This window comes from Ascaphus truei, chromosome 1, assembly GCF_040206685.1.
Source record: "Ascaphus truei isolate aAscTru1 chromosome 1, aAscTru1.hap1, whole genome shotgun sequence".
Lineage (NCBI taxonomy): Eukaryota > Metazoa > Chordata > Amphibia > Anura > Ascaphidae > Ascaphus > Ascaphus truei.
Window position 1 is genome coordinate 161637859 of NC_134483.1, and position 14658 is coordinate 161652516.

At 38.8% G+C, this 14658-nt stretch overlaps 1 protein-coding gene across 7 annotated transcripts in view; it reads left to right on the top strand.

Moving 5' to 3' along the window:
- Positions 1-493: 493 nt before the first annotated feature.
- RFX3 (regulatory factor X3) overlaps positions 494-14658 on the top strand; it is a 351522-nt gene continuing 337357 nt past the window's right edge. For 6 of the 7 annotated variants that reach the window (XM_075597033.1, XM_075597041.1, XM_075597089.1 and 3 more), the window contains exons 1-2: positions 494-822; positions 7613-7672. In XM_075597033.1, the coding sequence (XP_075453148.1) occupies positions 7619-7672 (54 nt within the window). In that variant the 5' untranslated portion in view covers positions 494-822; positions 7613-7618. The remainder of the gene's footprint in view (positions 823-7612; positions 7673-14658) is intronic. The other variant, XM_075597049.1, reaches the window with a different exon arrangement.

A 14658-nucleotide genomic window follows, 5' to 3' on the forward strand; every position in this document is an offset into this window, starting at 1 on the left:
AAATAAAAGCATTTCGTTAGCCACAGAACGGCATCGTCTATTAATTTTTTATTATATATATATATATATATTTTTTTTTAAGTAGTATACATAATTTGTCAGATCTAATACAGTACCTATACAACATTGATATGTACATGCAATTAATACATCACAATCTCCTACCCCTGCTGTAGATAGCTTAACCAGCACAAGGTTCCATCCACTGCATAGAAGCAGACAGACAATGGATAAATGGAGCTTTCCTGTTCTGAAACACACGCACACACACATACACATTGTGCATGTACAGTAACAAAAAAAACACCCTTGCAAGCCAGCTCTTTTGGAGGTAGGGTAAAAAAAAAGAGAAAGCTAATTCATCTGTTCTTACAAAGCATATGACAAAAAAAATGCAATATGTGGTAGGTATTCATGCTTTGCAATAAAGCTTCTTGAGGATTGAAAAAAAAAACCCTGAAACCCCTCCTCCTTCCTCTCCTCCATGCCTGGCTGTCAGGCTGTGTATGTGTGTGTCAGTGTCAGCCTCCCAGTCCCTCCTCTTCCTCCTCTCAGGTTAGGTTGCCTCCCTCTTTTGTGAGTTATAGCAACTGTTGCCTTGTGAATCCAGCGCCATAGCCACCGTAGTCCTGGCGACTGTTACCCATCAACAACAACTACTCCTCTCCTCTTCATCCTCCTCCACCATCACCACCACTACCTCCTCCTCCTCCACTACTACCACCACCTCCTCCTCCTCTTCTCCACCCTCATCATCATCATCTCCTCCATCACCCACAACAACAAAAACCAACAACAACAACACTATAATCCACAGCCAAGGTGAATATTATTATTATTACTACTATGATGTGTATATGTTTATCTCTTTTTATGTGTGTGTGTGTGTGTGTGTGTGTGTGTGAGTGAATTCATACAGCGGTGCTTCCTTCTCTTTGCTCTCCTCCCTTACCACTATTCCCCTTTCACGTTGCTGAGATTCCTTCTGTGTAATGTTATTTAAAAAAAAAAAAAAATTAAAAATAAATCAATCTGTGATGTTATCAAATGCATAATATCAAAAGCAGGTGGGGAAAAAAGTATCAATATATATAATATTGTGTTGGTTCTTCTCTCCCCCCCCCCCCCCCTTCCATTTCATCCCCTGTCTTTTTGTCTCTGCCTTCCTTGAAGACACAAGGGTATTTATTGGGTTAAACACTCCCCCTGTGCAAAGTGCCCCTTCCTATTTGCAGATCTAGTTGTGCAAGAAGCCCCTGGAAAGGATTTGGGGGGACACAGTGGGGTTGGTGATGGGTTTAGCATGAAGGATCTCTAGCTTGCATCCTTTCTCTAAATGCATTTTATGTCATATCCTTCCACTATACTGGAAACCAAATGAAAAAGGGAGGGGGGGTATGGGGGCATCATGCATTGTGATGATGTGCTGCTTTTGAAATGATTGCTATGATGATATTGTCAGATGTGGCTAAACTATGATCCTTTTTGTATTTGTGGGTATGAGAAGGTTGTGATTTCCTATGGGCCTGCAACCCGTAGCTATCCTAGCACTGAACGAGTTAACAGCATCTTTCTTTGTGCTGCAAGAATCCATTCAGCACTTGCACCCCCTAGGACACTATTTCCTGACTCTGCTTCACCATGCTAGGGGGAGGGAAAAGCTTTGTTGGGAGTTTTTACAGGTGCATGTTTCATTTGACCAGATCCCTTATTATCCCCCTTTAGCACGGCACTGCTCTGCAATGCTTTGCCAGCCCCTGTGGCAGCGCGGCTGTTAGGATCTTGATGCAATATTGCTTTCATGGGATCTCAGTGTTGCTTTAGTGTGTTACAAACTCCTCATGCCTCCATCAGCTTAGTATCCTCCTCAGGCTGAGGAACCTTGACGCTTGGCAGGTTGTGGGAGACCACAAGGAGCCCCCCACCACTTGCCAATCACCGATCAGTTTTGCTTGCTTCTGGAATAACGCCTTTTCCCAAAGCTGTTGTGTTCCTACGGCTCACAGTTGTGTTTTTGTTGTTTTCTTTGCTGAAAGCTGAAATTGAAGACACGTTGATCATAAAGAATGTATGAACCCTGTGAACTCAAACCGCCTATGTATATATTATCCGCGGAGGTGCTTCAGTTCTGGGGATTCAGTTCTGCAGATGTTAATTCAGTTCTTTTTGTCTTGTTTTGGGCTTGCCTTTGTTTTTGCCGAATTAGTTTAGGGTTATGATCCTTTCGCTCTATTTGGATGGAAGGTAATAGAGTATAATTCACGAAATCTGCTTGACTAATTTCTAGATAATTAAATATTCTTCTTTTTGTTTTACATTTCTGATTGATTTTACCGGAAGACACGATACCTATTTGTTGTTTCTATATAAAGCAATAAGATATGATGTGTGCATTTTATTGTTAGGTATGAAGAAAAAAACATTTACTGTTGATCAGTTATGTTTTTATTTTATTTTTTTTCTCTCTCTTTATGCTACGTACACTGTATATTTCCTTGCAGAAGAAATATAACTTTTCCTTTCATGCATGGGATTGGAGATCAGTGTCGCCTTGACTTCCTCAGCTTGCGTTAGCTGCTCCCATGAGATATACCTATCCCTTGTGTATATTATTCTACAACCACACAAACCATCTCACTACAAAAAGTTTCACACACGTTGGCATGCTAGCATCGCTGGAGCGTGATGCCAATGTACTGTACGTGATGGTATAGCAGCAATAATACATTATGCTGTAGTTTGAGCATACTTTTTCTTTTTGTTGAAAAGTCATATTTCCACCATCACACGTTAGAGGTAAATATTTTCTGGGTTTTTTCTGAATAAGTTATTGATCAATTTGACTGTGCAGCCTCTCAAAACGGCAACTGTATTATACTGTCCTAGGCACTATCAAGTGCAGAATAGGTTAGATCACAACCAGAGCTTTTTTTTTTTTTTTTTTTAAAAGCTAATCTCAAGATGATTTGCTTGTTTCTTTTCCAGGTTTCCTTCTTGAGCACTTTCACACGCAGATTACTTCTTTCATTAAAATCCACTTCATCCTCCGTAGTTTTTTTTTTTTTTTATAGAGGCGGTTACAACAACATATTTCCTGGAACTCACACAAAGAGCTCATCTGAATTAATTGCGCTGGGCATGCAAATTGAGAAGCAGTAGTTTTTTTTTTTTTTTTTATTTGAAGGGGGAGGGGAGGGAGGAGTGCAGAGGGTATGTTTCGAAGAGGTTTTTTTTTTATTTTTTATAACAAGGTTGGATGTGGGTGGACATTATATTCCATGTTCTCTCTGCGAAGAGCAGGGTCACTAGACTGAAGTAACACTTCTGGTATTGGAAGTACTGTGAACTATTTCAGAACAATGCTTCAAAGGTCTCTATAGCTGTGCAGGGGTTTTCTTTTCTGTGGAGTGCAATGCAAATTACATAACCTTTTTAGCTGAGGCATTGCTAGGTGATTTATAACAAGACAGCTGCAACACTTCATGAAGTTGTGTTGCTGCCTTAGAGACTCTTATTGCAGACATACCCTACATTATGGCTGCCAAATAAATAAATATATATATATAACTATCAGCCATAATGTAGGATATGTCTGCAATAAGAGTCTCTAAAGCAGCCTTTGTGAAATGACGCTGTGAAAACATATATATCAATCTCAGATTTCACAGTGTCATTTCACAAATTATAATCCTTACAAGGCCCAAAGAGATTAATTAGGTGAAATGCAATGTCCGCTGTAGGAGTGAAAATATTCTAGGATCTGACTGTTTTGTTTAGTAATTAAACTGAAGTGTATTGCTGTTCCACTCCATTGGCCCTGTGAAATAAAGCTGATTACCATAGCTTTATTTTATTGAGAATTTAAGCAGCATGGTAGGGCATTCTATTTAGTTTTATGTTTCGTAATCATCTGCATTTTGATACAGTAACAAGTAACGTGATTAAGTGTATACAAACCTGGTCCCAAAGGTGTCCCTGTTTGTAAGTATTGTGATTATCATACAAAATCCAACATATACGTTCTCCTGGATTAGAATGGTTAAATATGGAAAAGATACATTGGTCAATTAGGGAAAACGTTTTACACCGATTTGCATTGCAATTAGTGTTCACATAATGAAAATGCAATAGAACATAAATGGTTCTTTGCTGCATTCAACAGTCTCTATATTTAGGTTTTGAGAAGCTCTAAGGGAGTTTTGTAGTTACTTGCGATATCAACATTGAGGTAGTTTTGGACATGTTCAATCTCGCAATTTAATGTTTTGGAATCTCTTCTAACATGTTTCTTTGCTAAATCTACACCATTGAAACCCATTGTGGCATATGATGCAATGTACAGTACTGTATGTAGGCTAGTTTTGCAAATTGTAGTTTAGTACCTTGGACAGTAACTTCAGTCATTAAATAACACAGTTGCGGGTATGCACAAGGAAGTTTCTAAATGCCTTTACAGTTTGATATTGGGAAGCCTTTTATTTATAGAAATTCAGACTCATTTCTTTACAAGAATGTATATTGGAACAACAAATAAAATCACAGGCGGAATAAAAGAGTCTGCACAAGGTGAATGAGAGAATTCACAATGCGTCTGCTCCTGATGGGAGATTGAATAATAACAGTACGTACCAGGTGAATGAATGGAATCTAGTGTGATTGAAGGACAAAAATATATATATTTCAAAATTGGGGAAGAGGTAAAATAATTTGACCTCAATTTAAATGATATTTTATTGTGTAATGTAGAAAAACGATGAGGTGGATTATTGCTCATTATGAGCTAGTAGCTATGCTACACAACCAGTTTATACACCGCTCTCAATAATTTAAGTAATCTCAATTATTGCAATGTCTTTTTCACTCTGAATGACAACGGGTGCAACCTATGTACTGTTGAATGAATATTTACAAATTAGAGGATTGACTGATACAGTCAGCAAGTCCTTTACAGAAAGTACATTGGTGCACAGCAAACTAATCCATTTTTTTACATAATGTGAAGTGCTCAGGTGATAAGTGAATAAAATATTTATATAAAAATACAAACACGTGATGCTGTTGGCTCTTGTTTAAACTTGCTGTAAGAGGTGACATGATAGCAGTTTAATATGATGTGCCTTAAACGTGGTACCTTTTTATTAGAATTAGGTGACACGTTAGTTTGAATTACCAAGATAGGTTATCCTTGCTACCCTTCTTGCAGCCTAATACCACTCACGGGGGCAATCTTGATCCATAGGGTACTTCATTCTAATAGCTATCTAAGCTAAATATTAGGTAGAGACTAATCACTACTGTAGCGCGCATTTAGACACCAGTGTACTAGCGTTTGAATTGACACAATAGAGGCTATCCTAGAGGTTGATTTTACTTTTCCCAGAATATTATACTATGAGAGCTAATGGTCTTTACCCATAATCATTGGGGAACAAACGGTTTCTTATATTCTGTACTGCACACCAGTTACACCAGAAGGTACATAACACAGAATAAAGACACCGGATGTATTATACGTCTCCTGAATGTGGTATCTAGACCTGTCGCAATATGTTCTCTATTTGCATCATGAGACTATGATTACCGTGTGCAGTGATTACCTCTAAACCAATTATACTTGATACTATGGTATAAATGCATGAGTATATTTGGGTTTGATTACAATAGTATCTAATATCTGCACCCTGTTATTAAGAGGATATAGGTAGTCCTTCTTGTGACATTTCAAAGGACTTTTAATTTATTATCACACACAGCCCAGAGGAGGTTTGCAAGCTCCATATACAGGTGGCTCTATCATTATCAACTACATTAACCCTTAGTTGTGAATTTGTGTCCAGACAGGTTAATTAGTTCCTATACCTAGATCTGGCTCTTTTATAAGTTGCACTTTTTTATACCCATGTTCTATTATGATGCCATTCTACTTTAGAGTAAAGTCAAATTAAAGTTGCGTTTTAATTAACTAACGTATACTTACCTATATTTACTTTGGTGCGCCGTAGAGGGAACTTTTTCTCAAGTACCCAGTTGCACTTATCTTTCACATTGTAATTTTCCCAGGCAGCACAAAGTAATTTATACTGATAGGTTATAGCGAGGCCCCTTACATAATTCCAGGGTTTTTAAAGCTCCCAGTTGCTGGTCACCTAGAAGTTAATCACCTGCCTGTAAAGCAAGGTAGGGACTTCTTACTTGCCATCCCTCTCTGAAGAACTTCACCCCAGATAGTACAGTTGGCAGACCTGTGTCTGAAGTAGAAGCGTGTGGTGGGTTTGTACTGTATGTCCCGTCGCTGCCGCACACCCTGATAACAAAGCTCCTTCCTGCTGTTTCATTGTAAGGATACTACAATTACAATTACTTTTTTTATATTTTTTTTAGTCAGCGACTTGGGTTTGACAGAAAGCAAATATATGTAATTATTGAAAAACATGCACACATTAAAAACGACGTGTGATGAAACCACCTGAAAGAGGTATAAATCCAAGAAATCTGCTAACTGATACATTCAGAGATCTAGCCAAGACTTCTGGTTCCTTGCCTTTGACATAAGCCCTTTACTATTATAGTAGCCTATTTCTTAAAGTACTTGTGAGACCCCCCTCACCCCCCCCCCCCCCAAAGAATCCTTATTTTATCCATTCAGTGGCACAAGAGCTTCCAATAAGGGGCTGACCAGGATGGGAAATCTGTGTTTCTACAGCATTAAAGCAGCAGTACAGGTTAACCTGGAAAACAAAATATATTTGTTTATTACAGTTTTGAAGCAGGGGATCTCCGGAGCTGAACCCCATTAATGTCAGCTCCAGGGACCCCCTGCTTCCGGAGATACTTACCTCCGTAGCGGATGCCGGTATCGCGGTGAAGTTTAACGGTGCAGGTCACGCTGGCCCATTGGAAGCCGCACCGGATGACATCACGGCTTCTTATTGGCCCGCGTAACGTGTGACATGTAAACGCCGCCATTAGATTAAGGATCACAGTTTCTCTGCTAGCAGGGATACCAGCACCACTACGGAGGTAAGTATCTCCGGAAGCAGGGGGTCCCCAGAGCTGAATTTAATGGGGTTCAGCTCCGGAGACCCCCTGCTTCAAACCTGTAATTAAAAAAATATATTTTTTTAAAGTTAACTCGCATAGCTGCAATAATTGGAGATATGGTGTACAGCCGCTAAATGCACACCTTGCGTGCTATACCTTTACGGGGGTGCCTGTCTTGCTATTTTTCAAGTACCGCAAGGTTACCGTGTCCATGTAACACAACGGGTTGCATTATTCTGTTTATGCCTATGATTTCCTGAGGCATGTGTACATATCTCTCTCTCTCTCTCTCTCTCTCTCTCTCTCTCTCTCTCTCTCTATATATATATATATATATGAGAGAGATGTAGAAAAATATATATATACACATGCCTCAGGAAATCATTGGCATAAACAGAATAATGCAATATATACATTCTCTATCTCTCTATGTATGTATATAGATATATTTATATATCTATATTTAAATATATCTCAATCATCAGACTAACAGGCGTTCAAGATACTTGACACTCATTTGACATCATGTTCTAACTTTTTTTTTTTTATCCACTTGCTTTTGTGGTTGTAGAGAACGATGAAAAGAAAACCCCGGCACGAGGTGTACAGATGCTTTCCTCACATTACACACGTAAGGGATTGACAGTACAATGGGGGTGGACAGCAGCCTTTTGTGTGCTTAGAATTAGTTTTTGGTTTCATTTCCATTTTCTTCTAAATGTTGCTAGCAATGACTCTTACAAGTCCACTAATTCCTGAAGGGTATCAGGGATGGACACGAGGGAACCCTAAATAAGCTAGAAGATAAGTAAGCTCTAGGGTCTTTACTGTAAGCAAACTAGACCATCTGCTAATTATGTTGTGAAAGCCATTTTTCCCTTGTTTATTAGAATTGGTCCTAAAGCGTACCTGAAAACTAGAAAAACTGCTTCACACCATATTAAAAAGAGTTCTGGGTGGTTCATATGGTCCTTACCTGACCTCCTATATGGTACTAGAACTAGTTTCTGTAGTAGGATATAGGACTACCCTTGTAATAAAAGAATGTAGATTTGCTGTACTGGTTCTGCTACTTTTTAGGGGACAACCAGTTCTTCAGAGATGAAATGATAGTGTACAGAGCATTTGAAAGCACATAGATATTTTTTAAGTGTACTGAAAGCTCGGTAGACTATAATGTCAGCTCTGAAGAACTGTAATGTTGGTCGCCTGCAAGGTATTGCAACCTACAAAAAAATTATATATATTTCTCCAGGGCCTATTTGGCCACTTGCATTTTGAACTACAGTACATCCTTAGAGTTGCATAACGTATTTTATGACCTGTCATTTTTTTGTAAACCTGGAATAAATCAGTTTATCCCCTATATTTCAAGCAATACAAATTAGAATTCAACGTTTTCTGGATATGGGATGGTTTGTGCCTTCTAGATTCTCTGGTGAGCTGCACTGTAGAAAATAATGAATTACTGGCTGACTATAATATATGTGAGCAAAGCCCTTCAGTACGTTCTCAAGGGTTATATTATTACAGAGTAGAGATATAGCCACAAGTTCCATTCGCCTGGTAATATAACTTGCTTTACAGCAAGACACCCACTGCTAAATTAGTATAACCGGTGCTATTCCTTTGATAAACTTAAAGCAGCAGTCACGCTGCCGTTAAATTTTTTTTTTAAATTCCCTTTAATATGTGCATCAATACAATCCACACAATGATAAGTAATTAGCTAAGTTGCCGATCGATCGGTGAAGATTTGACTCGGGGGGGAGGGGGGTTCACTAAATGGCTGTCAGTGCAGGAGAAGAGGACCAAAGATGCAAAGTTCTGTGGGGAAGATCATGTGACCAGGCTGTCGCTAGATACAAATGGGGCACTGCTAGAGAGAGGGCAGTGCTCAAAAAGGGGTGTGCCAGAGCCTGTTTCAGAAGAGGTTGTGACTTTGTAAATGGTTGCTATAGAAACAAAAAATGCTTGTTACATTATAATACATTAAAAATGTCATTCACAGTGGGTTTTAAAAAATAAATGCCACAACTATTTTTTCATAGTACAGAACAGATTTATTAAAAAACAAAAAAAAACACGTAGGATATTGCTTGGTCTGCAGCTTTAAGCAAACTATCCAAACCATAACAAGTGTAAGTGATATTTTTCGGTATCTATAAATTTGGGCTATTTGTACAGTATGTGTGTATTTTCTCATTCATGTAGCACAAGATATGTAATTGCTTCACAGACATGGCATATCACTGTCAGAATTAAATCAAATATCATACACTACAAGAATAGGAGCAGCAGCTATATAACATGATAGAGTTGGCACAAAGGAGCCCTGGCCCCGTGCGTATCTTGATGCTATGTTGAGAGACTTACAGGGACAGCTGTGATGGATATAGCGAGGAGTCTGCTGCCTATTCCATTTACTCCTTCGTTTTCATATTGAAAGGTATCCACTCCGTTTCTCACAGAGATAGCAGCCATCTGTTCCCCCCTCCGTGTGTGTAAATAGTAAACACAGAAATGTGAACTTATGTTACAATCCGTGTGCAGCAAACGAAATGTGCGAAGCACGGACGGGGGAGAAAGCAATTGTAAAAACACCGCGCTCCCTGCTCGGCGTGTCATGTTTTCTTTGTCCTGTGCTTGCTAGTGCTACAGATGTGCATTAAGTAAGAGATCATTCTCAAGGAGCACGCTGCCTGTGACCTTTGGCACGTCACTTTATCTGTCCGTGCTCCAGGCACCAATATTATATTGTAAGCTCCTCGTGAACTCTTTGTGCCTGCAAACTCATATGTACAACGGTGCGTACACTGTCAGCACTACATAAGAAACCAGTGTCTTTATTCATGTTATATTTATGCTGGAAGCCTTCCATCACTGAAACAGATTTTCATGGTCGGAAATGGAGATTCCCTTTCTCCTTGAAAATAACTTGCTTTGCTATAAAATTATACTGAGCATTTAGCCTTTTGCATATATATAGGGTGTCCCTATATCTAGCGCCATAGAGAAAATATGATGTATTCGTAATACATAGATATTCACCAGGTGCCCCATCGCTTGCCATGTCAAGTTAGTGTGATGCTCACTCTCCCAGACCTCTAATTTCTTGCACAACCAACCTAAGCGTCCTTACAAACGGCGAGTTGAACATTTTAGAGAGACAGGTACACTGTCTTTGCTACAAAATTGCCCTGAAACATAGCCCCATGTGTGTCCCGTACATAGAAGGGCGTATAGAGAGTGGTGAGTGCAAAATGACACTTGTCATTATTTCAGATGGCAGAATTCTCCTTTTTCAACATAAAACTATTGCTTTACATTGGGTTGATCTGCAGTTGGATTTTGTAGGTGGTAGTAGGTGTGCTTTATACAAAACATGCGCGTGTCTTCCTTTGAATACTCTGCAGTCCTGTGTGTTCTGCATGTTTTTCTGTGGTTGACTGTTGTGATCAGCAATTTTGAGCCACTCTGTGCTTACAGGTGCACCCGACCCCTTGGTCGTAAGCATCCAAACGAGTGGGTAGACTATGATTTGACTAAATCTAGCTTGTTAGGGACAGATGGCTGCTTTAAACAGGTGTCACTTTCATTTCTAGTGCATTGTGCCGGGACTTCCAGAGGCTCACAAAGGGGCTGTCCAAAGCAGGTGGCATGCTCTGCTTTTGTCATTATCAAGATCTTCGCTCACAGCTAATTATTTTCCCAGGGACCTGGAACACATTTAGAAACAACCACACACACAAAAAAAAGTCGGATATTCTTATCATTATTATCTTCACGTATAGTAGTTTTTCACATTTTAAGTTTGTCTTTCGATTGGTGATCACTTATCTTTCACCAGGGAGTACACATGCATATCTGTATAATGGGATTAAAAACGCCTGCCAGTGCAGATGTAAACCTACATTAGTATGTATGTATATATGTGTATATATCAAAGTTGCCTTTGTTGCGATGAAACGCGTCATCACGTTGCGTGCACCCTTTACGGCCGGGGAGTGCATGGTGTAATATCGAGGCCAGCTCTGATACCACATTGAATGGGGGATTTCAAGTGAATCCGAGGGATCAACGCTGTCGGGAGCCTTGTTCCAGTCGTTGTTGGACTGCTTACTTGATACAAGACGTTACCTGCCTTGGTGGTGATTATATATCACATACTGCTTTATTTACACTTGTACATTGTGAGTTTTTTTAATCCCCCCACCTTTCCTTCCCCATATTAAATGTTACAGTGTTACACTATGGGGCGTTCGCTCTCTGTCTCTTTGTTCATATATATGTGCGTGTATATATATATATATTTATACACAGGGTCTGTGTATAAATGTGTTTATACATAGATATGGTATCTGCTTGCAGTCAGATTTTGTTATCATCAAAATTTGAGAGCTTCTCTCAGGGAGATTTGGCATGAAGACACGAGAGCTTTCTAAAACTCCAATTGACTTGCATTGGGATTAGGGAATTATTCTTCAGGAGACACGAGAAAAATCGCATATTTCTGAGCTAAAAGTCAGGGAGCCTCCCTAATAAACAGGGAGAGTTGGTCAGTATACCCGTGATGCATTTCTTGTGTTCTACCCATTTGTCACGGACAGTCCCAGATGGTTTGTACAGATGAGAAGCGTAAAGAAATGCTCTAGTACCAGGCTAGTAATATAATTAAATCCAGATTGTAGACAACATGGGTGAATCCATATTCATATAAGCAATTGAATGAGTATATCCATGAAGTTTACTCAAAAGACAAGTAATACCTGAAAACAGGGGATAAGTGAAGTTATCACCAACCCTCTATTTCATTGGGAATGTCCACTTCAAATGTATACTCACAATCACCCACTTCAAAGACTGGATAAGACGTGCAGCTGCTGTCAAAGGATCCAAGTAGAGAAGTAAAAGTAATGCACAGCCAAAAAGAGCAGGGCGAGGATCCAATAATGCAAAAAAGGATTTAATGGAGAATCAAGGCATAGAGGATAGAATCTATTACTTTTACTTCAATACCAGATGATTTGTAGGATGCCTGAAATGCATCCCATGATGCAGTAACCTGGGGATGCTTCTCACCAGGGCACAGTGTCACCTAATGGTCTCTGAGACTATAAGGGCTCCAAACAAATCAAGTGTTGTTGATGAAAGATTTGGACTTACTTTCCCAACAGAAACAGAAAGAAAATAGGAATTTACATTTGAGAACATTGTATCATGTATGTGATGGAAACCACGCCTAAAACCTATCACAAATAATGTACAGAGCTTGTAAAGATATTACACGTCTCTTCATACAGTACGTACTGACACAGAAGAGACCTGTGAGGTTTTGAAAGCTCTGCATGCTGTGATTTCATCCACAATTGTAGCCAACGGTATTGCAACCCATGGAGCGCTGCAGTAAACAACGCATCAGCGGGAGAAGTGGCCATTGTTTTGAGTCAACAGCTCACGAGGGGGGACGCGTGAGTGCACCTCGGGTTGCAATACCATTGGCTACGTTTGCATGAACAAAGGTTATGTCGGTCTAGTAAAAGGAATCATAAACTGCAATTAATCTAGACTTCTTTGCATTACCAATCTGACTATTCAAACTTTTAACCTTTAAGTACACCGTCCTATTTTAAATAACTGTATACAACTGTAACATTTTTTGTTGTAACTCGTCGTCTAATTTCAGTTTCTAACCAGTTTTATTGGAACTTCCAATTTAACTACTGATACATTATGGGGAACCTCAGAAGCTGGGTCATATAGATAGACATTTCTTGTGAAAAAGCATTGGCCTAAATCGATCTAGCTTTTGAACAGATATGGATTTCTTAAAGCCTACTGTATGTGTTGGTAACAATTTTGTTATATGAAATGTTATAGAAAAGTGAATTATTGTAACGTTCTCTCCTTTGTTTGTTTCTGTGGTACTGTAGGTTGGGGGGGGGAGGGGAAAAATCTATTAAGAACACAAGCAGAAACATTAATTCCCACCTTCCATTGGTTTTGGGAAATGGTGCGTTTCTTTACAAACCACATTGATCACTTCTCCAGATTTAGAATCTGAACTGACCCAATGGTCACATTTAGGGGTAAATTCTATATTTTCGGATGAAAATATCCATTGAATGGGGAAATTGCCAGTATAAAGAAGTTGCTGCTTAAATGCTACACAGTTCCAGTTATACAGTACAACTACCACCATTATATATACTTCTTATGTTTATTAAATAAAATATACATCCCCACTACAGTGAATTATGAAAATTAAAATTCTGCAGTGCAATTATGTTCATTAGGAAAAAAATTTGCTTAGCAAATGGTTATGCAAAGTCACTTCATGTGCTTCATGATGGACACGGTGCATTGTAAATGTCTGTTAATGTACTTGCCTTTAACGCTAGAAACACATACAGTAATAAGCTTATACTTGACTGTCTCTTCATTCAGCATGGTTTAGACACATTAATATGACAGAATTTGTTTTCTCCAACATTTGCTTGATCACAAATAACCGTGAATCAATCACACACAAAAACCATTAAAACTAAAATGTTCCCATCAAAACATTTGCTCTGGTTCATCAACAAGAAGAATAGATTATTTTTACTAACAGGTGCATCAGAACACTTTGGGGGGAAAAAAAATATAACACCTGAAAAAAATGTTTATTACTTGCCAATTAACAGAGATTTTATTATGTTTCCACAATCAACATGATATTGTATTTGTCACTTTGTGCCTTATCCATTTTACATGCTGAGCCAGCTTTACAAACAGAGATTTGAGCATAAATGAATCATTAACTATTAACACCAGGTGTAGTATCTGCTTCCCCGCACTGTGTAAACAACACAAAGTATGTGGTCTATACAATGTGTTATGATCACATTTCTGTTATTATTATTATTTAAAAAAAAAAATTTTTTACATAAACTATTTATTCACCCAAAAACTAGTATGTAATGTAAGTTTTTTTTTATTTGTTTTTTTAAATGCTGTCAATGCGTTTGCAGCAAATGCTTGTGTCTGTAGCAGTACGATATTTTAGAAAGAGCACCCGGATACTGAACTGGAAATCTGCACATTGGATAGTAGACACAGTGTATATGCTTTTTAAAGCGCGCATGCACTTAATATCTTAATGTTGTATGAGGGTTTTGAGTTCAGTTCATTTAATTCCTCTGGGAACTTTGCCATCATTTAGCAGCTCACACAGCTTACCCCTTTGTTGATTTTTTTATTTTTTTTGTTTTATTAGTTGATGACCCGCTTGCTTTAATCTGTCACTGAGAAAAATTGTGTGCTACATACATCGATGCCAATTACTTTGTTTATTTTCCATTTATTCGACGACTGAACATTTTACAGCCTAAATTACATGACTTGTTTCAGCTGCAGTGTTTACTGCAGACAGTTCTTCTGTTGTATGATATAAAAAAAAAAACAGTCTTGTCTGCTTGACGCCCAAACCCGTCTTATCCGCCTAACGCCCAAACCCGTCTTGTCCACCTGACGCCTGACCCCCATTTTGTCAGCCTGACGCCTAACTCTGTCTTGTCAGCCTGATGCCCAACTCTGTCTTGTCCGCCTGACGCCCAACTCTGTCTTGTCCGCCTG